Source organism: Eptatretus burgeri, chromosome 5 (genome assembly GCF_056783735.1).
Source record: "Eptatretus burgeri isolate ZD-2024b chromosome 5, Ebu_testis_v1, whole genome shotgun sequence".
Classification (NCBI taxonomy): Eukaryota; Metazoa; Chordata; class Myxini; order Myxiniformes; family Myxinidae; genus Eptatretus; species Eptatretus burgeri.
Genome location: NC_140965.1, coordinates 22608409 through 22635918, shown reverse-complemented (window position 1 = coordinate 22635918; position 27510 = coordinate 22608409). Strand labels below are relative to the sequence as shown.

Below are 27510 nucleotides of genomic sequence, written 5' to 3'. Positions count from 1 at the left end.
GAAACAATACGTTGTGATTTTATTCCAAGAATCATTTAGAAGGAAAGATTTTGTCCTTTGCATTTGTGAAATTACAAGGGGCATTTCAAAAACTTATTGAAGCCAGAAATAGTCCAATATAGCAACTTTATTTTCCAGTGTGTGTGTGTGTGTGTGTGTGTGTGTGTGTGTGTGTGTGTGTGTGTGTGTGTGTGTGTGTGTGTGTGTGTGTGTGTGTGTGTGTGTGTGTGTGTGTGTGTGTGTGTCCGCAACAAAAATTTGGCCAAAGTGTTCCACGAACCGGCTGCCATGACCTGACATGCAACTGAAGGTTATTTTGGCAGGAATTTGTAATTTTCCCTCTCTTTGCAAAAGAGACCGTGGAGTCTTTAATATCGACTAACTAATGCTCGTGGATGAGACACCCAACTGAATGCCGTCGCACACTTTGTGATGCACCACCATGCACGTGAAGCACCATTGTGACAGTTTATAGTTGGGTCACAATCAAACCCAGACAAAGACAAGTGCATTACCTCTATACCATGCTTTCAGACACATGAATCATCCAATTATTCAACACAGACCAACAAGCCAGATATTATCCGATTTGGAATTAGGAAAGATTTGGAGGGAAGTGTTGAAGGAGTGGTTGTCGAAAGGCAAGATGGGTGGGAAGGGGTAGGAGTTGGAAGAGAAAGGAAAGGCAAGGAAAAGAAAGGGAAAAGGAAAGGGAAGGAAAGTGCTTTTTTGGCAAAAAGGGGGAGGACGGAAAGGAGAGATGGTTAAAATTCAACCATATTTGCATATGTAATAAACATATGACTCCCAAGGACAATCACAGTAAATTCACAAGTAAATGTGGGTAACCAGTTACCACAAAACAATTATTCGTCAGTGTAAGACTAAAATAGCACAAAAGGCCATCTCTTCAACACTTCTGGCTGAAGCCACAATATTGTCATGACATAAGCTTGTCCGTAACCAATGGCTAAGCCACAGAGAACGTCGCTCACATGGTGCCTGCCCAGTAACACTCGAGAAATGGCCACAGAAAAAACCCAGACCAAGACAGTCGCACTGGAGAAGTACAGAAAAAAAACTTCTGTAATGGTATCGGGGAGCAAAAACAAGATGGTCGCCAACATGGCGACACGTGTCGAATGACCTGAAGGGAAGGAGTAGCAGTCGACAGAGATGGTGGCAAACATGTCGGGGCGGTTTATGGAAGGTCGTGGCCGACGTACAAGCGCCTTCATGGTCCCGACAATTATTAGGTCCAGGAGAAGAGCTATTAAGGGAGGCAGGTAGGTGGTACGGGCAACAAGAAAGGAAATTCATCATTTTGTTAAATTTGTACAGCAGTTGAGGATTTTGTTCAGTGGTCAGAGCAGCAAAACTCCCCCTCATCGTTTGTTACATCGTTATATGGTAAAAGCGACATCTCCATATTCCGTACAGGCAAAAATGATGTAATGTTGATCTGTACCATCCTCTCCCATGGAGACCTGCCATAACCCCCAAACTCTATCATTCCACTGCCCTCACCTCCCCACTCTGTTCTTCCAATTATTTCCCCCCTCCCTTTGACTTTCTTTAATTTTTATTGATTTATTTAACCTTTCTTCCTCCCATGATAGTCAATATAATATTTGTGATCGAGGTTTCTATTTGGAAAGCCATGGGATGGGGGATGTTATCTTCATTCTGTACACAAATACAAGGCAGAATGTTTTAATCCCTATGCATACCGTTACAAACCAGTCAGGTCAGGTCAGGTCAGGTATGGGAGCATGTGCCAGAACAGCGCGTCACTGCATCCACTTTCCACCGGTACTCCAGGGGCCTCCGTCTGGCCATCCCCCAGGCAGATGCCAGGCCCATCCCCATCTCCTTGAGATGATGGTCAACCTGCTGCAACCACGAGACACGTGGTCGGCCCACTGGCCTCCTCCACTCATGAGACTCCCTCGCTGAGAGAATCTGGTGAGCAGGATCAGCGTCAGGAAAACGAGCCACATGTCCATACAGCTGTAACTGACACTCACGGACAATGCAGGTAACAAATCCCATCCGAGTCTCTCTCAGCAACCACTCGTTGGACACAAAACCCGACCAGCGATAGCCAAGGATTCTCCGAAGAGACCTGATACCAAATGAATTAAGTCTCCGTCTCAGATCCTTGGTCAGAGTCCAAGTCTCGCATCCATAGAGCAAGACTGGAAGTACCAAGGACCGGAAGACTCGGACTTTCGTCCTCCCGCACAGGTACCGGCAGCGCCACACCCCATGATCCAGTGAATCCATGACTCCCCAGGCCCGTCCCAGACGTCTATTGACCTCTGACTCGCAGCCAGCAGAGACATGAATATCACTGCCAAGGTAAGTGAATCTCTCCACGACCTCAACATCCTCACCACAAACAGACACAGACAGGACAGCAGCATCCAAGATGTCACTGAAAGCCTGGATCTTAGTTTTGACCCAAGAAACCCGTAATCCCAGCGGCTCCGACTCGTCATTCAGCACCTTGAGGGCCCCCAAAAGGATGTCTAAAGTCTCCGCAAAGATGACTGCATCATCTGCAAAATCAAGGTCCGAGATCTTGACATTCCCAAACGATGCACCGCAGCTTGATCTCTCCGACATCCTCCCTAAAATCCAGTCCATACAAATGCTGAAAAGTGTGGGGGCCAGTACACACCCCTGACGAACTCCAGTAACAACTGGAAATAAGTCAGAGATGGTACCACCACACTTCACAGCACTCTCAGTACCAGAGTAGAGTTCAGACATCAGATCGATCAGTTTTAGTGGCACCCCACGAAGACCAAGAATCCTCCAGAGGACATCCCGATTCACTGAATCGAACGCTTTACAGAGATCAACATAGGCTGCAAGCAGCCCCTGCCGAAACTCTCGTCTGCGTTCGGTGAGGACACGAAGGGCAAGGATACGGTCAATCGTTGACCTCTTTGGTGTAAAGCCTGACTGCTCTGGATGCTGGTGCTCAAGCAGATGGTGGTGAACCCTATCAAGAATTATCCGAGCAAAGACCTTGCCCGGCACTGAGAGCAGCGTCACCCCTCGGTAGTTGTTGCAGTCTTGGCGATCACCCTTCCCTTTCCAGAGAGGGACAACAAGGCCCCTCTTCCAGTCAGTTGAGATGATGCCTGTGTTCCAGGCAGAGCACAAAACTGCATGCAACGACACGAGTGCAGCACTTCCACCAGCCTTGAGAAGTTCAGCATGGATGCCACAGATCCCTGGAGCTTTGCCCCGTTTCGACTGGTTCACCACAGCCCGTGTTTCCACAAGCGAAGGTGGACCACAGTTGATTTGAGGGTCAGCAACAGGGATTGTAACAGCCTTGACGTCCAACTCGACAACTGGGGGATCAGCCTGGTACAACTGCTCAAAGTAACCGGCCCAGCGGGCCTTCACTTCAGACTCCTCTGTCAAGAGCCTACCACTCTCTGCTCGAACTGCAGTGCTCCGAGGGATGGGCTTGGATGAACGCAATGCGCGAATTCCCCTGTAAGCGGGACGAGAATCACCTGTCCACAGGTGATGCTCTACTCCCTCACAGATTCCTCGCACATAGGCCTCCTTGTCCACCCTCAGTGCACGTACAGTTTTACGCCTCAGCTCCCTGAACAGCTCAGCTCTGCCATTCAGCCTGGCCCTGCGACTCTGGTCAATGGTATCCAGTGTCCCTTGAGAGACAAAATTCTTCTTTGCCCTGCGGTGAGCTCCAAGACATCCACCGGCAACATCAAGGACGGTGGTTTTGAAGGCACTCCACAACTCTTCAGGACCCCCCAAAGCACCAAGACCCCCCAAGTGTCCACTCAGCCTGTTCACAAACTCCTCAGCTACTCTCTCATCCCTGAGCTTGCCAACATCCAGCCTAGGCTGGGATGGTACCATTTCCAGGATTTAAGGTGCAGCTTTAGAGTTGCTACAACAAGCCTGTGGTCAGTATTGAGGAACTGAGCACTCCGGTAGACCCTGCAATTCTGGATCATCCTCCAACGACCGTCATTGAGGACATGGTCAATCTCCTTTGCCACACCGCCAGCGTTGGAATACCAAGTCCAGCGATGAGCTTGTGGGCACTGAAACCATGAACCAGCCACCCTAAGTCCATGACTTCTTGCAAAGTCAAGGAACTTAGTGCTATTCTGGTTCATAGTTCCTGACCCATGGGGACCAACACACACCTCATAACCATCCCTATCAGTTCCAGTCGATGCATTGAAATCCCCAAGACTAGAAGTGTATCTCGTCTGGGGCACTGATCAACCACAGACTCGAACGTGGCGTAGAATGCATCCTTCACTGTGAGATCACTCACCTCAGTCGGAGCATAAACAGAGACCAGGGAAATGACACCAAAGGAGTGACGAATCCTTAATCTCTTAATACGCTCGTTGACCGGTGTTACCTCTATTATCATTAGGATCAGCTTATTGGACACAGCTACAGCAACTCCTTGGGTATGGTAACCATCAGAGCGACCAGACCAATAGTAGGTGTAACCACCCACCATTATCTCGCCGCAATCCGGTCTCCGAACCTCAGAGAGAGCTGCAATCCCGATGTCCAAACGCTTGAGCTCATATGATAACAGAGACAGGTGATCATCCTCTCTTAGGGATAGGACATTCCAGGCACCCACCCGAAGGGACCGCCTCAGGTTAACCCAAGGAGACCGCCGTCTGGTGGACGACACCTCAGCACCACTCCGACACACTCTCCCGCAATCTGACCCAGGGATGTTACCCCGTGGTTTCCCTCCTATCATCAAAGATTGGGGGTCCCGAAGGCTTTGCCCCAATCCCGTCATCCGGTGAGCTGCCCTGTGAAGGGAAGCTGCACAGGAGGTACTCCCACGGAGTGGGTTTTCAGATTTTTTTGCGTTTTGCGGAATGAAGGGTTTTACGGTGGCCGGAGTGCAAATCCTGCCACCAACCTCTGAATAAGAAGTAACCCAACTGCAGGAGGACGTCCGTAGACACAGTTGGGCTCTAGATATGGATGGCCGTTAGTAGGGTAAGAATACTGATTCTGGCTCACTTTTCCCCATGCAAATGAATGGGGGATTTTCAGCGATTCCCTTTTTTTTTCCTTAAAAATAAACCCCCTTTTTATCCCAAGGTATATTTATTTGTCTCCCCTTTTAACTTGGAGGTTGAACCTCATTGAATTGAACACCTGAGGGTTGAACAGCTCACTCATTGAACCTATAAAGATTTGTTCATTCTCAAATTCCTTCAATAGTTTAATTTTCTTTGCACAATAATCCCCATCTAAAATATTGACAAACAAAACATTTGAATCTTTATATTTTTGAAGATACCCCTTTTGTGCCATTACGAAATGATGAACTTCTCTTAATGCTCTCATCTGGCCACCTCCTGAGCCACATATCATTTTGAGATTATAGTAAATTGTTTTTTCATTGTTCAATTGATAACCATCAAAGTTTTCAGTCCATTCAAGGATATTCATTTTTTTCTTTACATCCTCTAACTTACTAGTTTTTAAATTAATTCGCTTATTTGTTTTATTTACCTTTGTTTTAGTTATTTTTTCATTTATAATGCTTATTTATTAAGCCTGGTGTTGGCGCAGTGGTTAGGGCAGCGGCTTGGGATCCAAAAGGTCCTGAGTTCAAGCCCCGTTGGGCCACTGAATTAATACACCAGGGGGTTGACTCAGCCTGTCATCCTTCCGAGGTCGTCGAAGTGAGTACCAGTATACTGGGCCGGTGTATACCCCGGTTAAAATAGGTGTACCATATCCCTGTGTCGTAAGAGGCGACCAGGGTTGCGTCAGGAAGGGCATCCGGCATAAAACATGTGCCAAATCACTATGCGGATCATACGGATGATCCGCTGTGGCGACCCCTAACGGGAGCAGCCGAAAGAAGAAGAAGAAGAGGAGTTTTAGTTATTTTTTCAATAAGACTTATTTGATATTTTTCACATTCATTATGTTTTCCATTTATATACCAAGACTGAGATTTTCTCCACTCTTTAGTTTGATTAATACTTGGTTTAACCATTTATATATTGTGAAAAAACGCGGCGGTAGCCCTTAAAAACCCTAACCCATCTTCCCATCGTTAAAACATAATCTATTTTATACACTCTATCATACAATATCCATATGGAACACAATCTATTCCATTATCTAAAATAAATCTCTTATCATCAAAGGCTCCTAATGCCTTTTTATTTACTTCTTCACTATATATGTTATGTTTATAACTTCTTATTGTATTCATTTTCCTATATTCTTCTTTCTTATTCATCAAACAATTATAATAATTTCTAAAAGTTATTGATTTCTTTATTACATATTTCTTTATTCCCTTTAACCTCTTATCAATCTGTTCACCATACTTATAAGCATATGCCTTTGCTCTCAATCCAATAAACTCACTCATTACTTTTCCACCCAACTCATCCTTAAACTTACCAATAACCTTTTCATTCTTTTTGGAAAATAACTCACTCTTCTTGCTGAAATTACTTGTATCATATACTCCAATATTTTTCTTCATATCTTCATAAACATCATCAGTTTTTATATCTAGGATAAAACTATCAGTATCCATATACAACAATGAAACATTTTCACCATACTCTTTCTTTAAGTCATTATACAAATAATCATACATCAATATCTTTGATAAATCAAGAACTGCTGTTCCAATATAAATTGGTTTATCCATTACAATACTTTCCTTTTTCATATGAATTGCAGAAAAGTTCTCTGAAAAAACCTCTTCTCTCTCAAAACTTGGTTTATTTATCAATCTCGAAGCTTCTTTCCAAGATGTTGCGAATCTAATGTTTTGCCTGTTTCTAACATTTTCCATAGTCTTTCCAAATACAGCATTATTCATTAATTTATAAAAGTCCCCTTCAAATTTTACTTTTGTATTTGCTCTCATATCTGTATTGAATTGAATATACTTTTTCACCCAAGGACTTTGTTTAAATTTTAAAACTCTATGAATTTTAGCTACTCTCAATCCTTCTCTCAAAAACTGTTTTAAGCTTCTCTGATGTAAAACATATCCCTCTTTATCATAGAATGTTGTTAATAACTTTTCTGTTGATTTGCCTTTAATATTAAAACTTTTATGATAATCACTGAACCATTCTTTCTTTGGGGTTTCTTTCTCACATGCAAAAGGAAGGTCTTTATGCTTATTATGAAGAACACTCGGGTACCTCAAATCAACTTCAAAATAATAACCTTCTTCTTCGTCATTCAATTCCTCTTGAGAAGAAATAACAATATTCATCAAAGCCTTTTCATAATCCTTTTCTTCCACCCACTCTAATTTACCATAAGGTAGAGATTGAGACATTGCCCATCCATACAAATTATTAGCATCAAAATACATCAAATAATTACTATCTTTTTCACTATCATAATTTGGGAGATATTTATTATTTGCTTTCGCATATCTTTTTGAACATACTTGTGATATTCCACCTCTCTTGGACTTCTCAATCATCAAAAGCATATCAACATCACTGATTAAATCTATATCTTGTTTTGTCATTTTCAACATTGCACTCCAAGCTAAACCAGGAGCTGTGAAATAGTGGGCAGGGTCTAATCCATAACAATTTTTATTATGACAGAGTGTTCTAAAAGCCTCAAACACATCAGCTAACAATAAAACATCTGTTTTTAGATATAAATCATGATATTCTCCAAGGTTCTTTATCTTAAATATTTTCCATATTTCTTGTGCGTGTTTATATTCCTTATCACTTATCTCTTCTTCATAAAGGTTATTATAGAAACTTTCTTTTGAAGGAAGTTGTGTTTCTTTAAATCTCATAAATGAATCCATATAATCATAAGGATAAATTCCCTTACTTGTAAGAATTTTCTCTTTACTTTGAATTTCATTCCTTGTTTGAATTTCCTCTCTCGTAAGAATTCCTTCTTTAATCAGAATTTCATCTTTAATCTGAATTTCCTCTTTAGTTCGAATTTTCTTTATAATTAGAATTTCATCTTCAGTTAGAATTTCTTCATTAATTAGAGTTTCCTCTTTACTTTGAATTCTCTCTTTAATCTGAATTTCCTCTTTAGTGAGAATTTCTTCTTTTGGAAAGAATGAATTAAGATTTGGAAAAGAGTCCGTGGAGCTTAGATTTGATGCGAGGTAGGCTAGTGGTGTTCCCATAAACTTGTAAGAATCTAGAAACCTAATACGAGTTAAAGGTTTTGTGAATATCATTTTTGAAAATGAAATATACTTTTGACTTGTGTTTGTTATGGCAGAAATATTCCCTGGTGTTTTTGAAAGTTCATTTATAAATAGATGTGTATCATAGTTGGCGCTGTTGTGAAGAAAGACTGGAATAAAAGAAGGTAATTTATAATTAAGATTACAACAGGAATGAGCGGGACCTCTATATTTACCAGTAAGATGACAATGGTCTCTAACTTTAGACTCCTTAATTTCCCCCTCACAAATATGACAGATATTGTTCATTCTAAATTCTAATTTTTCTTCTTTGGTTAATTTCATCGGTTCATTTGTTTCTTTCATTAATTTAGTGAGTCTTATACAATCCTTTTCTAATCGTTTTACAAACTCTTGTGAAGCATTTTTTCCACGATAATGTTCAAGTTTGTTATACTTTTCTCCAACAGATGATTTGATATAATAACAGAAACCACAAGGAATATGTTTTTGATATTTATTTGTATATGGTTCTTTTGGATTAGGAGAAGCAGTATTTATCTTTGTAAGGATACATTCAAAATCAGCGTATATCACAAATGGGTGCATGATAGATTTATTATAATCTTCAAAATAAATCTTTTCACCAGGTTTAGGCATTGTAATTACAGCTGATTTATGATTACTACAATATTTTGAATGTTGTTCTAATCGTTCTTTTGTATGAAATGAATTAAGACATCGCTTACAAGGATATATTTTGTTTGCTGTTCTGAATACCTGAGAAGAGATTAATCTTGATAAGTTATTGATGTATGTGTAATGTGAATTCTTTCCAACACTAAAATATAAAAGGTCAATGTGTGTTTCTTCATTTTTATAGTTGTTTGAAATTTTTAATATTTGAACTTTGTTTGTATCTGTTAATCCATATACATTAATAGAAAGATTATTCTTTTTCTCAAATTTAGGAATATCTGTTAGTGGCATTGGGAATTTAAAATCTTTAATGTCCAAGGTATTCTCATATTTCATATATTGTTTTACTCTTTCTGAATTACATTTTGGTGGATGAAAGTGAGCAAGAACAGACCAGAGAAAACATTTATTATCATTGTTCTTAATATTAACAACTGCCTTCTTTCGTTTTATTTCTTTTGGTAATTCAATATAAGAAGAAGCTTTAAGAGGGTTTGATTTTAGAATGTGTATATCTAAAAAGATGATTTTTTTAATATTGAATCCACTTCCTACCACTGTATTATCAACATCCTCCTCTTGTCTTGATAGTTCTTCATAAACCCCACTATTCAAAAAATCTTGAAATGATGTTATAAAATGAAGACCTGTTCTCATATAAGGAGTATGTTCTTCATCTTGTCTTTTCATATTCATTTTCACTCCCATATAAAACTTTAAAGTTTTCATTTCTTTTAATGTCTTTTTAATAAATTTTTCAACATCGGGTTTCACTATTTCAATTGATTCAGCTATTGATGATGGACCGGGTTCTCCAAATTGAAAAATCCTTATTTTTATATGCCCTTTAAATGCCCCATCAGTGTTTTTAATATAATAGTCTCCCTTTACTTTAAACTCATTTTTCTTGTGTTTTTGTGATTGAAGATGTTTATTATAACTACTCTTCAAAACATCCTTTGAACAGATATCACAATGTTTTCTTTCCAACTCAAGAGGAGATATTTTATGAAATAGATTAAATGTGTGTTTGTTGGTTCGGAGGTGTTTTCTATAATGTTTATATTCGTGATTACAAACATCGCAGTACGTTGTATTCACCATATTTATAGAATAAAACTTTGCTTAAACTAAAATTTTCTTGATGAAAATTTCGTTTAATTTATAGGTGAATCTGTGCTTAAAAACATTTTATCCTCCAACTTTTTCACTTAATAAATACAATGTTTCAAGACACAAAAGACAAGTTTCAATCAATCTCTTCATCTGTTAAAGATACTGAGAAATATGTCAAGGATGTAAAATTGAACAAAGATAAATATAACAACTATTGGATAAAAACTATTATGGTAAATAATATGAGTTCTTCAATTTCCTTCAGTGGAAGGGCTTTCAGTATACCTGGAAGAACATCAATTAAAGTATCTCTAACAAAAGTTTCTCCTCTCCTTCTAGTAATATATTCAAAACTAGAAAAAGCAATGAAACAAGAAAAAGTATCAAAGAACAAAAACCTTATGAATGAAGCTTCAGAAAGAAAAGATAAGACCATCTGTAATATGCAAGGAGAAATTTGTATTTTTTTCAACAACCCTAAAGATGTAAATCCTGATGAAATAAAGGATGTTAATATATCAGGTGAAATGACATTTCGTTCAATAGTAGTTAACGATAATTTTAAAATTACCTTTAATATAAAAAATGTTGTCGTTGAATCTGATAATGAAAAAAAGTATATCGATATCGATGGTAATATACAACTGAAAGTATAGATGAATTTCAGTTTAAGTAAAGTTTTACTTTATAAATATGCTAGACTTTCCTGATTCTCCATATGACAAATTTGAGAATTGTCCTGCGTGTGAAAGACGGGGATTAAACACAGAGTCAAAAGCCTATAAACAATGTATATTCTGTGATTATCTTCTAATTAATGATAATAAAAAATATAAAAAGGAAAATAATTCTTTTAGATTTACACCAAAAATGAATTACTTTACAAGATTGATTAGAGAAATGAATGTAAAGTATGAGGGTGATAACACACCTTTCCTTACAAGGGAAGAAACTGAACGTATAAGAGAAATGTTCAAAGGATTGTTGTTGTATATTATTCATGGATGTAATTTTCAGGGACATATCAACACAAGATATTGTATAAATAAAATAATGGATTATCTTGAAATTAAACCTGAACTTAGGATAAAATATAGAGTTTCTAAAAAAGCCAATAATAAATTAAATAACCTGTTTTTCAAATATATAAATGAATGATTTTTTACCTATTTGGGAAAATAAGATAAAATTTAACAACCATAAAAATCTCCCAAATTCATTAAGATGTCTCATAGTTGGTTCAAGTGGATGTGGAAAAACCTGCTTACTTTTAAAAATGCTCCTCACTCCCAACTTTTTAGATTATGATAATTTAATAATTTTCACAAAGTCGAGTTTTCAACCAGAGTATCAACTACTCTCACAAGGTTTTAATGCTGGTCTTCAAAAAGAAGATATAATCGGTTTATTTAAACGTCAAAAAACCGAAATGATTATAACATTGAAGATATAATTCAACTATTTTGTGATACACAGAGATGTAAAAAGAAATCAAATCCTATAACTTGTATTCTTAGTGATAATACGGATGATATACCGTCTCCCCAAGATTTGGATAAATCAAAAAGAACCTCGTTATCTTTGATGATTGTGTTAATGAGAGAAACCAAACGGTAATGGACAGCTACTACACAAGAGGGAGACATTCTTCTTGTAATTGTATTTATCTTAGTCAATCGTACTTTCAACTTCCTCGTCGTTCCATCAGAAACAATGCTAATACTTTTATTTTATTCAAGTTAAATTCAATAGATATCAATAATTTTTGGAGAGATAATTGTTCTACATTATGTAGTAAAAAGAAATTTGAGGATTACATGAAGCACACGACTGAAAAATATAAATATATTGTTGTGAAACAAGATGAGATATTAAGGGATATATTTTTTGTTTTATAAACAATTACATATATAAATGACAACTATTATTATAAATATTGTGGGTAAATCTGCTTCTGGAAAAAACTTTCATAAATCAAGGTTCTTGTGTAGTACAAATGAGAATATTGTAAATTTACTTTAAAAACACCCCGTGATACGCATTGTATCAACAACAACTAGAGCAATAAGACCTGGAGAAATAAAAGGTGAAGATTATCATTATATTTCAGTGGAGGAACATATGCGATTGAGGAATGAAGGACAAATATTTGAGGAGGTTTCTCTTGGTACAACAAAATATTCACATTGTAAGAGTGAGTTAAGGAAACTAAAATCTGGTGGTGTTGGGATATTAGAAACTAATCCAGAAGGAACGAGACAAATTATTAAATATCTGAGCGGGGTGAAGATTTTATCATTCGGTTTTGATGTTGATGAAGAAACTCAACGCAAACGTATGAAAAGCAGAGATGCAAGTATTAGTGAAGAAGAAATTACAACTCGCATTAATGTTAATAAAGAATTTGATGAAATATTTAAAGAAAAGGATTTATTTGAACACATCTACTTGAATGATGAAGAATAGGAAAATTTCCCTGTTAATCTTTACAATTCATTAAATGATATTTTACAATAAATAAATGGATACAAAAGAAAGAGCAAGAAGATTTAAGGAACATCAAGAGTTGGTTTCAAAAGTTGTAAAACAACAGGAAGACATAAAGAAGAAAAGCAGACAGAAACTAACGGGCGAAGAAGCATTTGAAAGAAAACAAGAGAAATTTTTTAAACCACTTTTAAAAACTTCCCAAGAAAAAATGAAAGATGTTTCCACAGTTCCCACAGTAGAATATACTCCTAGAAAGCTTCAAATGTTAAAAGATTTCAGTCAAATGACGGAGGAAGAATTAGAGCATTTAGGAGAATTAGAATATGATGATGAAGGTTTATTTCAACAACTGGAAGAGATTAATCAACCCCCTGATTATATTGTGAATGCTATTCAAAACAATGAATATTCAGCGGATTCAAAAACCAAAGCAGGACTCATTCCAACAGAACAACCAGCAATATTTCATCTTGTTCAAGAAAAGGTATTGATATTTAATGATGAATTAAGGTTCTTAAGTTCTGCTCACCCCCTGTTAAACTAACTCCGAGATTAATGTTTCTTCTCACAAAAGATGGAAGACAAGGTTCAACTGTGAGGGATGAATCAAAGTATATTGATAAACCATTGGATATGGAAAATAATGATGATAGAGTATATATTGATTTGCTGAACACTCTAAATTATAAGGTTATTCTTTCTGGTAAAAGTAGGAAGAATGAGAAGGAGAAACACATTATTCAGGCTTTAAGTATCCTTGGTTCAGGTATTAGTTTTCTTCCAAATGACCCATCGCAATTAGTTAATAGACTGTTATTGTTGTTGGGCAGTAAGAAGGCTGGAAATAACAATTGTTTTAATGAAGCATCAGCCATTTTAGACCAGTTGATGAACATGAAAATAATTAATAAATCTCAATATAAAGACATTTTATCTCATATTAAATAAGATGAGAAGCACAATCCTGAGTTTTAATTTCACAACAAGCGACCACACATCTTCATTCCCATACCCACTACAACTTGACACAACAAAAGAATATGAGGCATCTTTATTGTCCATGGAAACTTATAATACCTTATTTAATATAACCGAGAAAAATGACAAGTTTAGTTATAATCCGGGAAGTGGATACAAAACGATAACAGTCTCACCCGGAGCATACGAGATTTCTCAAATATCTTCCGAAATTGCTCGTCTTATGAAAGAACAGGGTGATGAACCAAAAAATATTGTTATAAACATTCAAAAACATACTTCAAAATCAACGATTAAAGTTAAAAATAACTACAAGGTTGATTTCACAATTGATAATTCATTTAGAGAGTTATTAGGTTTCTCCTCAAAAAGATTGAAACTAATGGGACGTTTTACAGTGATAATGTCATTCAAATATCCTCAGGAATAAATTCGGTGTTAATTCACTGTGATTTGATTGATGGTGCTTATAATGATGGATTAAAAACAAATACAATATTTTCATTCAGCGCATACTCAACCCCAATTGGTTATAAATTCAATATGGAACCTAAAAATTTGGTTTATCTACCTGTGTCAGGAAAAACCATACACAGAGTAAATTTTAGGATAACCGACCAAGATAATCGTGTGATTTCTTTTAATGGAGAAGTTATATCCATCAGAATTCACCTACGTGAAGTTTTTCAATAAATAAATACGATGGTTATTGTGAGGAAACACGAGTTGGGAAAATATAAAATAATTACAGGGGATGGGATGTTCCTTTCCCCGTACTACAAGGGTGAAGGTATGTATCTTGGTAGAGGATACTATAAACCTAAGAGACAAAGGGGTGTCGGACATCAATTTAGAGGAGATGGGATAATTGATACTCTCATGGGTATTGGTTCAACTATTCTTAAACATAAAGACCTAATTGGTTCAACTGCTTCTGCTGTGGGAAATGTAGCAGGTGCTGTAAAGAGTATAAAAGATGCTCAGAAGGAATCTCATAAATTACAAGCAATAAAAGAAATTAAGAAAGGTAAAACTCAGTTGTCCCCCCAAGAACGACAGAAAATAATTCAAATACTTGGATCAGGGTTTCAAAAGTTTTAACATCTTTTTTCCTAAATAAATACAAGTATGGAAGCAATTGATAGTATCTATGATTTGGATGATACTATTATTATCTCAAACTCCACTAAAAAAGAAGATTACTTCAAGGTAAATGCAATAACTGGAACAGACTGGAATACAAATGGTACAAAAAGTTTTGAAATAAATAATCAACAAACCTATTTGAATCTCTCCGAAAGTTTCTTGTTGTGTAAATTTAAATTCACTAAGGCTGGGAATAACACAAACGCTACACTTGTAAATGATTTCTTCTGGAAAATGTTTGATAGTGTGCGATTGTATATTGGAACACAAGAAGTTGAAGCGGTTGATTATGTCTCTGCTGTATCTGAAATGATGAAATTTACACTCTATACATTCAGTGATAGAATGGGAAAGGGGTCTGTCGAAGGTTTTATTCCTGATATGTCAACGGGAACAAACACAGACCCTGGATATATTCAAAGGAAAGGAATGTATAATGATGATACAAAAGCAGAAAATAGTTTTACTGTGGCAGTTCCTCTTAAAGGTATATTTGGATTTTGTGATTATGATAAAGTTCTGTATGGTCTTAAAATTAGATTTCAACTACAAAGGAATGATAATGAAAATAGATTGCTTTTTGGTGTTGGTAGTGCTTTTGGTGAACAGAATAAATTTGTAATTGAGGAGATGAGTTGGTATATCAGTGAATATACTCCTAATCTTAAAACAGAAGAGATGTTGAATCGAAGACTTAACTCAAAGAAACCACTCAGTGTATCATACCTCAAAAGAAGATGTCAACACGTTAAACTCAACCAAACTACTTACACGTGGAATTTGGGTGTTCTGGAAGGAAAGCCACGATATCTGTGGATGATTTTTAAAAAGCCAGATGGTGATACTGCGACTGATAAGAATAATGCATTGAGTGATAATGCTAAGGTGAAACAACTTCGCGTTTCTCTAGATGGAACATTTTATCCACGAGATAGATTGGAAATTAATTGGGAAAAAATGATTTTGCTGAAGCATACAAGTCTTACCAAAAGGTGTGTGAAAGTAATGGAAATAAAGAACCTATTTTGGATATGACAGCATTTAAAAGTTTGTATACAATCTATGCGTTTGACCTGAGCACTCAAAAGGAAACTATAAAGTCTAATCGAGTGGATACTTCCCTATACATTGAAAGAGGAGAGAGTGAAGAAGTTGATACATATTGTTTGCTTTTGGAAGAAACAGAATTGCAGATTAATACAGATAATGGTGTGATGATTAGTCTCACATAATTTTTTGTTAAATAAATGAGTGGCAAAGTACCAACTGGGGTATATGTTAATCAAATCAATCTTCATAAACTATCATCTTGTGTTCAAAATCAAAAGCCTTGTACGATTAACGTTAATACGATTCAGAGAAAAGGAGCAGTAAGAATTGATGTTTTGCTCACAAGAGAACAGGTTAAAATCTTGAATGACACTGGCTCACTTAAAATTAAAATGACAAAACCAATGTTGAAAAAATATTTAATAAGAGAGACGAGTGGAGGATTTCTCCCATTTCTAATTCCTTTATTTGCTGGTTTAAGTGCGGTTGGAGCATTGACGGGTGGTATTTCAACAGCGGTGAAAACTGCCAACGAAAGGAAGGCTCAACTCCAGGCTCAAAAAGAATTGGAAAGACATAACAAAGAGTTGGTGAAACAAATTAGTGGAAGTGGTGTAATTGTAGATTTTGCTGAAAAACTTGAAGGTCTGCCTGATAAAGCGAGATTGTTAGTTGGAGATATGCTTTCTTCTATAGCACAAGCAGGTGTAAAATTAACAAAAAGAGGTAATGGATTATATCTTTCTAATAAATAAATGAGCATTGATGAGTGGTTGAAAGAATTTGGAAAGAATACAACATCAAATTTACAACTTGCCAAATATTGTAAGAAATTAAAAATTCATAATGTGGTTATTTGTATGAGAGATGAATTAACAAATGTGCCGAAACATACAAAGAATATTATTATGAACTTAGAAGATAATGATGGGAACGGTTCTCATTGGGTTTGTATTTTTAATAGTCAAGACAAATATTATTTTGATAGTTTTGGTCTTCCACCACCTGTTGAAGTCATAAAATTCTTACAGAATGGTGTTTATCAAACATTCCAAGTGTTGTGGTCAATTATGTCTATATGTGTTATTTCAACTCAACAAAAATAAAAAATTTTATGATATTATTTTTAATCTAATATAAATGACATGTTGGTAAAGATGGTTCTATCTTTGGTGTATCTCAAGAACTGGATATTGATTTATCAAATTATTATACAAAGGCACAGGCTGAACGACATAAATATAATATAAACAAAAATATTAACATGAAAAATGCTTATAAATTAAAAAATTATCCAAGCCCGACTGACACGAATGACTTGGTGAGATTAAGCGATTTATCACAATATATATACTTAAATAAAACGGCTGTGTATTCCAAAGATACAGAAGTGTTGATATTATCTCCAGGTCATACAGAATTCACAGTTCGAATTAAAATAAATTTTTATAAAGAAGGGCGTATCGTTTGTATGAGAATAGAACAATGGGGGTATGATATGAATGATTTAGGGTATAATTGGTCATTTAAAATTAACCTCGAAGACCTGGAGCAATTAAATCAGTCTCGTAAGGAAGAATATTATGCACTTGGTATCGAGAATGAGTTTTGTGGAGCCACGATTAGTAAACAACAAATAAAAGAATTTAATAAGGGTAAATATAATAATGGTTTTGCCCTTGTTTATCTCATGAAAACAGAAAAAACAGGATTATATATAATAAGTAAGGAAATACAAAATGATTTAACTATGGGAAGATGGGGAGGTGTTTCGTGCCATAATATTATTCTAACATATATTTCTAATACATAAATGACAGCAAGAAGGCTTCAAGAAAATTATCATTTCTGTGTCCAAGCATACCTTCAAGAAAAGGGTATTCGTTATTTTAATAAATATGTTCTACAACATAAGAATGAGGTATTTTCAATAAAAGATTGGCATTATGCTGATGTTGATAAACCGACAACTTTAGATTTAATTAGAATGTTAAATAATGAAAAAATTATAAGGTTAAGAAAAGGTAAGGCTCTTTTAGAAATTCAAAAGAAATTTTATTGGTTTCCTGTTGTAAAAAAATTATTTTGGATACAGGAATAACAAGAAATCCTGATGAATATATGTATAATATTCTATGGGGTGTAAACGATTCAAGGATAGTAAGGGATGAGGAAGGAGTTGAAGAAGAGAGGGAAGAGGAGGAAAAGGAGAAGGAGGAGAGGGAGAAGAAAGAGAAGGAGGAAAAGGAGAAGAGAGAGAAGGAGGAAAGAGAGAATAGAGAGAGGGAGGAAAGAGAGAAGAGAGAGAGGGAGAAGAAAGAGAAGGAGGAAAGAGAGAATAGAGAGAGGGAGGAAAGAGAGAAGAGAGAGAGGGAGAAGAAAGAGAAGGAGGAAAAGGAGAAGAGCGAGAAGGAGGAAAAGGAGAAGAGAGAGAGGGAGGAAAGAGAGAGAATGAATAAATATCAAAATATGGAAACCAGTGAGATTCAAAAAAGATTGGTGGTATTACAGAAAATAACTCAACCCACCGAGGAGGAAAACAAAGAATTGACAAGTCTATTTGCAATATTTTCTTCAAGACTATTGACATCGTCAAGCTATTCATTTTAATTCAAGTTTTTTCTTAAATAAATGGAGGAGAGAGTGAAGGCATTTCTAAGGATTCTTTATGTTTTAAAAATTAAGATTCAAATGTGCATGTTGGAAACTAAAAAGGTTTTTGCACTCTGCAGGAATTTTTCTCATAAATAAATGAGTTATTGTCTCAAATGTAAAAAGAAAACTAATACTAAAAATATTTCATATATTAAAAGTAAAAATAACAGGGTTATACAAAAAGGTATATGTTCGGTGTGTGGTTCAAAAAAATCAATTTATCTCCAAACACAAACTCGGAGGAGATATACAAAAGTTTTTATCAGGAAGTAAATTTACAACTACTGGAATACCAGGGGAATTACATCTTCCAGGGTATTCTTTCTGTGGTCCAGGCACAAACTTGGATAAAAGATTAGATGAGGCAGACAATCCTAAATCCTGGAGTAAACCAATCAATAGAGTTGATGAAGTGTGCATGAGACACGATATTGATTATGGGAATACCACAACGTTGGAAGAAAAGCATGAAGCCGATAGAGAAATGTTATATAATTTGTCTCTGATACAAAATCCAACCTTGAGAGAAAAAGTTGATAGGTTCATCGTGAAGAAGATGATTAGTGCTAAATTGAAACTTGGACTTGGAAATTCAAAAAACTTATAGGCTCTAATGATGCCATTAAGACTGAAGAGCAATTAGCTGATGAATTACATAAACCAATATTCACAAAGTTTCAGAGAAGGAAAGTTTATTCCAAGGAAGTTGATTATATCTGGTCTGCTGATTTGATTGAACTCAATAATGATAAGGGGTACAAGTATGCTTTAACCGTTATTGATTTGAGGAGTAGATATGCGTGGGTTGTCCCTTTAAAAACAAAACAGGTAATACTCTTATGTTAGCTTTTCAACAGATATTTAATAAAAGTAAGAGAAAACCTAAAAAAATTGTGGACTGATGAGGGTAGAGAGTTTTATAACAAGACATTTATGAATTTTCTAAAAAATAACAGTATTACATTTACAGTACCTTTAATGAAGGGAAGGCAGTTGTTGTTGAACGTTTTAATCGTACCTTAAAAGAGAGACTATATAAAAAATTCACACAACTCGGTTCACAACAATGGTCATCTTTTATTCAGGATATTGTGGATAAGTATAATGACACGATTCACACGTCAACAAATATGAAACCATCAGAAACATTTACAAAATTAAAATATGAAAAAGAGATTAATGTCAGAAAACCTAAGTTCAAAGTTGGTGATATCGTAAGAATATATAGGTGGAAATCTCATTTTGAAAAGGGTTTTACTGAACGATGGATGAAAGAACTTTTTAAAATTGTTGATGTAATAGATACAGTTCCTTGGACTTATAAAATATATGATTTGGAAGGGGAAGAGATTTTAGGTTCATTTTATTCACAGGAATTACAAAAGACAAAACTAAGCAGATAATACACCTTTGTGGACACTCGAGGGCCAAGTCCGAGGTGTATAACAGTATATAATGTGTGTCAAGGGGTGGACGTTCTTACATCTGTGAACCCCAAACACAGAATCCTCAACTGAATAGTCAAGGCTTAACTTTTGTTTGTGTGTGTGTGTGTGTGTGTGTGCAATGGGAGCAATAGGTTGGCGCTTCACTCCCTCCTACTATACACCGTTGTGGACACTCGAGGGCCAAGTCCGAGGTGTATAACAGTATATAATGTGTGTCAAGGGGTGGACATTCTTACATCTGTGAACCCCAAACACAGAATCCTCAACTGAATAGTCAAGGCTTAACTTTTGTTTGTTGATGTGTATGTGTGTGTGTGTCCCAACCCTCACATTCAAAATCTCAACCCCAACTCAATCCTCACCCAACACAGTCTTTTTCAACATGAGATTTCCACCTATATATATATATATATATATATATATATATATATATATATATATATATATATATATATATATATATATATATATATATATATATATATATATATATATATATATATATATATATATATATATATATATATATATATATATATATATATATTTATATATATATTTTACGTTTTTTTTTTTTCTCTTCTTCCAATTCTGTCTTTTAAGGCTTTCAGGTTTGATAACATAGAAAGAGGGAGTAAGAACTTTCTTGATAGGTTTAAATTCCAAAGAGTGGTAGCATTTCAAGTCTTCAAAATAAACCCAACTTTCCAAGTCTCCAAGGTAGTTATTTAAACCATCAAGGCAGAAGTCATTTACTGATTTTTTTCAAAATTTGTGAGTCTCCAAGGTAGTTCCCATATTTAGAACCATCTTGGCAGAACCCTTTTCCTGAGTCTCCAAGGTAGTTATTTAAACCATCAAGGCAGAACTTATTTACTGATTTTTTCAAAATTTGTGAGTCTCCAAGGTAAAACTTGTATTCTGGCTCATCAACGTATAACTTGTTCAGTGGGTATTCTCTTGATAACTCACAATGAGTACTATTGCTGTAAAACTCTTTTTCAGGATTTTGCTGGTCTCCAAGGTATAACTCTTTGGTTGGGTCATCAAGGACGAACTCGTTCTGTGGGTCTTGGTCGCTCATAAGGTCTTCAACCAAGCCAACAATTTCGCCCCAAGTTGTAGCAAAAGCAGTATTTTCATTTCGTATTTCAGACACAATTTCCTGTGAGAGAAAATAATAATGTATTAATTAAGTTATTTAATTATTAAATGAGTATGCTTCAATCAAAGTTTGAAAATAGGAAAATAAAAATCTTACCTCAATGGATAAGAGGTTTGAATCCAGTTCATCAACTTGAAGGTTTAGTTCCATACAAGACAGAGAGTTCCAAGGAACCCCAAAGTCATCCCACTCAAGGTCTTGCTCGTTCTGTAGGTCTTGGTCGCTCACAAGGTCTTCAACCAAGTCAACAATTTCGCTCCAAGTTGTAGCAAAAGCAGTATTTTCATTTTGTATTTCAGATACAATTTCCTGTGAGAGAACATAATAATGTATTAATTAAGTTATTTAATTATTAAATGAGTATGCTTCAATCAAAGTTTGAAAATAGGAAAATAAAAATCTTACCTCAATGGATAAGAGGTTTGAATCCAGTTCATCAACTTGAAGGTTTAGTTCCATACAAGTCAGAGAGTTCCAAGGAACCCCAAAGTCATCCCACTCAAGGTCTTGGTCGCTCATAAGGTCTTCAACCAAGCCAACAATTTCCCCCAAGTTGTAGCAAAAGCAGTATTTTCATTTTGTATTTCAGATACAATTTCCTGTGAGAGAAAATAATAATGTATTAATTAAGTTATTTAATTATTAAATGAGTATGCTTCAATCAAAGTTTGAAAATAGGAAAATAAAAATCTTACCTCAACAGATAAGAGGTTTGAATCCAGTTCATCAACTTGAAGGTTTAGTTCCATACAAGACAGAGAGTTCCAGGCAAGCACACAGCACACCATTGCCAGCAAAAACAAATGTTTAAAATGGAGCCTGGGTTTGAAGCTTTTATAGAGAAAGACTGGTGGGTGTGGTTTCCTTTGGAAATTCCCTGGGCAAGCCTAGGCAAGCCTTCATTGAGAAATTTTTCAAAACCATAACATCCTGTAATTTTCTAGTGATTTCTTTGTGAGTCAGAGATGAACTGGAAATGATGCAAGAGTGGGCGGGGCTTAGCAAAAGTAGGCGGGGCTTAGGAAAAGTGGGCGTGGCTTAGAAAAAATACCTTATGAAAAGTGGGTGGAGCTTAGCAAAGTGGGCGGGGCTTAGAAAAAGTGGGCGTGGCTTAGAAAAAATAGCTCACGAAAAGTGGGTGGAGCTTAGCAAAAGTGGGCGGGGCTTAGGAAAAGTGGGCGTGGCTTAGAAAAAATACCTCACGAAAAGTGGGTGGAGCTTAGCAAAAGTGGGCGGGGCTTAGGAAAAGTGGGCGTGGCTTAGAAAAAATACCTCACGAAAAGTGGGTGGAGCTTAGCAAAAGTGGGCGGGGCTTAACAAAAAAATAACCTGTGGCTCAGGAGGTGGTCAAACGAGCATTAAGAGAAGTTTATCATTTCGTAATGGCACAAAAGGGGTATCTTCAAAAATATAAAGATTCAAATGTTTTGTTTGTTAATATTTTAGATGGGGATTATTGTGCAAAGAAAATTAAACTATTGAAGGAATTTGAGAATGAACAAATCTTTATAGGTTCAATGAGTGAGCTGTTCAACCCCCAGGTGTTCAATTCAATGAGGTTCAACCTCCAAGTTAAAAGGGGAGACAAATAAATATACCTTGGGATAAAAAGGGGGTTTATTTTTAGGGAAAAAAAAAGGGAATCGCTGAAAATCCCCCATTCATTTACATGGGGAAAAGTGAGCCAGAATCAGTATTCTTACCCTACTGCCGTTGGCTCACAAGGAACTCCTCCGCCCTTTGACAGGTTTTGTTTTTAATCCTGCTGGGTGTTCATATCCAAACACCCTCCTCACCAGAAAACCTGGCGGGGGAGACGGTTTAGTCGCCGACAACCCGACCATGGACCAGGTTAGTACAGGTTTGCATGGTACCTGTAGCAGGTCACAGATCGAACCTGACCTGACATAAAACCAGTATATTCATTTAATCGTGCTTGGGTAAGGTTACCTTTGCTGTTAAATTTCCTGTTAAGTCACAGAAACAACAACAACATGGGGAGAAAATGTGTAAAATATGACAGTTTTAAAATGGAAGGAGATAAGGACCACATATAGAGGGAGGTGTGGAGACTTCTCTGGAGCTGCCACGGTCTGTTTGGAGAAGGGTGCCGATCGTTTTAATACCGACATACCCAGTGAAGGAGGAATCGGGGTCTCATTACACATACCCGTGGTGGTATTCGTTTCAGCTGAATTCCCTCAACTATTCGTGGAACCTCCCTGTCCGATATTGCACTCCTCTTGTATTGGCGACGATTCCAACGCTGCTCCTTATATTCCCTCGTTGGCGCCATTGTGGGTGATTTTCATGACATTTTGAGAAGGCACTCGGCATGTTGACTTGTGCATATCCTTGGAGCTGATTTGTCTCTCCAGCCTCTCCTGTACTTCAACCACCTCATCCTTTCAGTTCGGAGTTCCCCTTCTTCCCTAGCTACGGAGCAGCTGTATGGCTGACTCGGGTTCTTCTCCATGCTTCAGTGATTCACCTTCTGAGGACTGCTTGAACATGACGGACCGATTGTTTGTGTTGGCTTCAACATCTGAGCGCACCTTGCGAACTTTGATCCTTCAAAATGGGGCTCACCGCCGACGTTTCATCAGTTTATGGGGTTCAACGTGCGAACCGCTCCATTGAACCGAGTTACCACATTGAGAGTTCCGAGTTAATCGTCTAGCTGAATTGTAATGTTCATACTTGTTTAATTTGGCCGTTCTTTGTGAGGTCATTAATTGTAACGTTTAATTAAGAACATTGTGCTTAAGGAGGGCATTATAGGGATTAATAAATGGTCCTGATGAAGTTACCCTTCCATCACGCGTTTCAGGGCAAATCGGTGTCATTATTTATTTATTTTGCCGTGACATCCTCCGAGTTTACGGTGTACTCGCTGCAGTGCCTTGAGGTCGACATGTAACAATACGTATTATTATAGATAGAGCTCACACCATTTCCACTGCTCGACATCTTACTACAATTCACCGTCTGTCTGTTCCCAGGTACCGCAAAAACGGCTGAACCGATCGCAACCATTTTAACCTCCGCCATCGAAGATGGACGGAGGTTACTGTATTCACCCCTGTCTGTTTGTTTGTTTGTATGTTTGTTTGTGAACAGTATTACGGAAAAAACTCCTCGACGGATTTCGACGAAACTTGGTGGGGGGATTAGGTATGGTCCAAGGACCATGCCATTAGATTTTGGACTTGGTCCAAAGTCCAATATGGCTGCGATGGTGGCCATTTTGAAAAAATATTTGAATTCATGTTTTTGCATTTCTACATGTTATAAGTGATTTCCAACCCCCCCCCCCCCCAAAAAAAAAATGTTAGAGAAAAAAAAATTTGCAACTTTTTTTTCAACAAGATTTCGATTATTTTTTTTGGTATTTCTACATGTTGTAAGTGATTTCCAACTAAAAACATGCTAAAATTATAATTGCGGCTGATTTTGGAACTTCAGGTGGATATATCCACGTAAAATCAATTTCTGTCTCAAGGAATCTAGTTATGACGAATGCATTGAGTATGTAAAAGTTAAAAGTAAAAGGGAAAGTTGCAAACTATAATTCTGTGAGCACTGTTGACGTCAAATTGAATGAATAAGATATCAGGTTCACTTGAGTGACCCAGCAGTATTGGCGGCGGAGGTTTTGCACTCTACCGAGTGCTGCCCCTCTAGTTACCTTCGCATTCTGTGAAAGGTTATGTTTTGGTCGGCGTGTATTTATTTATTTATTTGTAATCTTGTGATTCGTATAACCCAAAAAGTATTAAACCGAATTGCATGAAATTTGGTGGGATGATTGGTTATTAGCCAGGAAGCATTCGATTAGATTTTGGGATCATTCGGGTCAAAGGTCAAGGTCAAGGTCATGAAAAGGTCAAAATCGTCTTTTTACGATAACACGGTCAATTTTTATTCAATTTGCATGCAACTAACGCAAAAATGTTCAGAATTCAATGCCTCATCTTGTGATATGCAATATGACACAATGACGCCCATACTCTTGTTACCGGTTAGGGGTCAAAGGTCAGGGGGGGGTCACGACCTTGAAAAATATGTGGTTTTTGTCATAACGCGGTGAATTCTTGTCCGCTTTACATGAACCAAGCACCAAAATGTTCAGAATTTAATGCCCAATCTTGTGACACAATGACGTCATAACACATGTCACCGGTTGGGGTAAAATGTCGGGGGGGGGGGTCACGCCCTTGAAAAATATGCAGTTTTCGGCATAACTCAGTCAATTCTTATTCGATTTGCATGAAACCAGCATCAAACGAGATTACCTTCTCTTGTTGAAACGTTGTATTCACCGAGCTTGCGAGTGAAGACTCGCCAAAACGACGCGAGTTGATTGTTGTTTAGTCCGTAGCCCCCGAAAGTCGGGGGGGGTCATGACATTATAGATATGTGGTTTGTGTCATAAGACCATTCATAAGAAACCAGTTCCCCACACTCATACCAAGAACAAAAAACGTAGTGGCGGCGAAGGTATGCGCTCTATGGGTGGCCGTTCTAGTTTGGGTGTGTAATCCTGGGACCCATTGGAGTAAAATAGGCATAAATATAACAACATGACCCCCTTGACGGCTCCTGTAGGGAGCGGGTGCTTCTCGTTATGTAAATATGACACAGAGAAAAGGAAAGCTTGATATTTGTTCAATTATCCTCTGAAGGGAATAAATATATCGGAAGACATTTTCATTTTGACATGAAAAACACAAACCCCTTTATTCACGACCGTAGTTCCAAGGAGAGCGATTGCGCGTGCATGGGATGTGCAAACGTTTTGACCACTCAGCGCGTACATGGGGGGCGTGGTCTCAGGATAGCCGGACGCTGATTGGTCGAATTTCAAACACGTTTCGGAAATTAAACCGCACGTTTTTTTATTTTTTTTTTTACAAAGGTTTTTGTTGTGCCACAAGCCTAATGGCAGGAAGAGAAAAATATCCCCCACAAATTATTCAATGAACAAGTAGTTTCAATAACGCAGGAAATAATAATAAAAGCAAATTACAAATTCCTGTTTTAACCCTACAGGGGGACACTGCATCAGCGGCACAGCCACACTCAGTCAATGAGGCGACACTGCAGCAAGAAGAAGAAGCATACAGGTGGAGTAAAAGTTTGGGTGGGAGTGGTATTTATTTATTATGTACGCAGGTGTTTGAAATGGCGTGGAGAGGCGGTTGGATCGGGGGGGGGGGGAGGGGTGAGGAGGTAAACTGGTAAAGGCTAGTTTAATAAGTGGGATGAATGAGTTACGTGTCACGTATCGACACGCTAGGTGTCGCTATTGGCTTTGTCTGGGGTCGAGGGTCTGTATGGAGTGAGACATTAAACTACTTTCGTTGTGACGTTTGTACCGATCAAGTACGCGTGGTAGGGCGAAGCGTGGGTTCGTGTTCACAAAGATAGCTGGTACACGGGACCAAATTACAAATGAGCGGTGTATAAGTCAATGGGCGCTGTTTGTCGACTCACCAAGCAACACGTTCACCCAAACGATCCGGGACTCCGCGTCTCCCTGCAGTATTCCGATAATTGCCGCCAAAATCCACGGAATTCCGTGTCCGCTCAGCTCCAGAGCCTTGAGGATCGGTCGAGCCGCTCCCCAGGGCGCCGCTTGCTCGGCACAAACGGCCATGCGGGACGAAAGGGACTCGTCCCATACGTGCAAGCGTGTCATGGATTTGATCAGAGCCGTCAGAACAACGGAGCTTTGGGTGTGATGAGAACGGCGAGACGAGATTTCGGATTAAAAAAAAAAATTAAAATCTTCCGCTTTCAGCGTCGAACGCAACACGCGACTTCCGGGTCAACAAGACGCGACTTCCGGGTCAACAAGACGCGACTTCCGGGTCAACAAGACGCGACTTCCGGGTCAACAAGACGCGACTTCTTCCGGGTCAAGACGCGTCACGAATCCAGCGTCACGTGATCGCGTCGTCCTGACGACGCGGGTCGGCGCGTTCTACCTGTGTCTGCAGCCGCGACGATGGAAACGTTTCACATGGTGAGTACAGCACGTTATGTATCCAGAGTGTAGGAATTCTTCAAGGTTTCCAGATGAAGGAATTTCGGGAAATCAATGGGAATATATATATATATATATATATTAATAATTACACACTTTCGGCCTTTCGTGATGACTTAGAACAAAAACGAATGGATGGTGTTTGTGTCTGACGTCATAATGGAATAAAACGAGGGAATTTTTTTTTCCTCTAGTCTCCAATGAAGAAATTTTGTCTAATCTGTTGAATAAATTTGTTTTCGTGAACAGTTTTAAACCAAGAACACCGATGTAAGGTTTGATTTCAAGAAGACTATGAGTGTTATATTAAGTGTGAGCAATTTAACAGGTCGTTCACTTGAAATCGGAACAATCATTCGGCGGAATTGAAGACCCAAACCTTTACTTGGTGGACACAAACATCGTGGTCTCCAGGCTGAGGATGAACGAGACGGTGAGACCATCCATCTTGTGTTGCTTTGAATCGGTATTCATCAAACACATTGAATGAATAAAGTTCACATTTTTCTGC

The 27510-nt window shown here is 37.4% G+C and overlaps 1 protein-coding gene and 1 long non-coding RNA gene across 2 annotated transcripts; one reads left to right on the top strand and one right to left on the bottom strand.

The window, feature by feature from the left end:
• On the bottom strand, positions 1–26582 carry LOC147026053 (uncharacterized). Its single transcript, XM_085881053.1, has 6 exons — positions 26447–26582; positions 22654–22754; positions 21356–21549; positions 21047–21259; positions 20758–20950; positions 1–1270 (listed from the first exon to the last, which is right to left on the bottom strand). The coding sequence occupies exons 3-6, from the start codon at positions 21467–21469 to the stop codon at positions 885–887; spliced, it is 906 nt and encodes a 301-aa protein (XP_085737179.1). The 5' UTR covers positions 21470–21549; positions 22654–22754; positions 26447–26582; the 3' UTR covers positions 1–884.
• LOC147026052 (uncharacterized) lies at positions 25878–27510 on the top strand. Its single transcript, XR_015058093.1, has 3 exons — positions 25878–26076; positions 26754–26978; positions 27328–27510. It is a non-coding gene; the product is annotated as an uncharacterized LOC147026052 (long non-coding RNA).

Coding starts and splice junctions, on each gene's coding strand:
- LOC147026053 (XM_085881053.1), bottom strand. CDS start 21,469: ATGAGCGACCAAGACCTTGAGTGGGATGACTTTGGGGTTCCTTGGAAC. Junction 21,260..21,355: donor CAAACCTCTTATCCATTGAG/GTAAGATTTTTA, acceptor GTTCTCTCACAG/GAAATTGTATCTGAAATACA. Junction 20,951..21,046: donor CAAACCTCTTATCCATTGAG/GTAAGATTTTTA, acceptor TTTCTCTCACAG/GAAATTGTGTCTGAAATACG.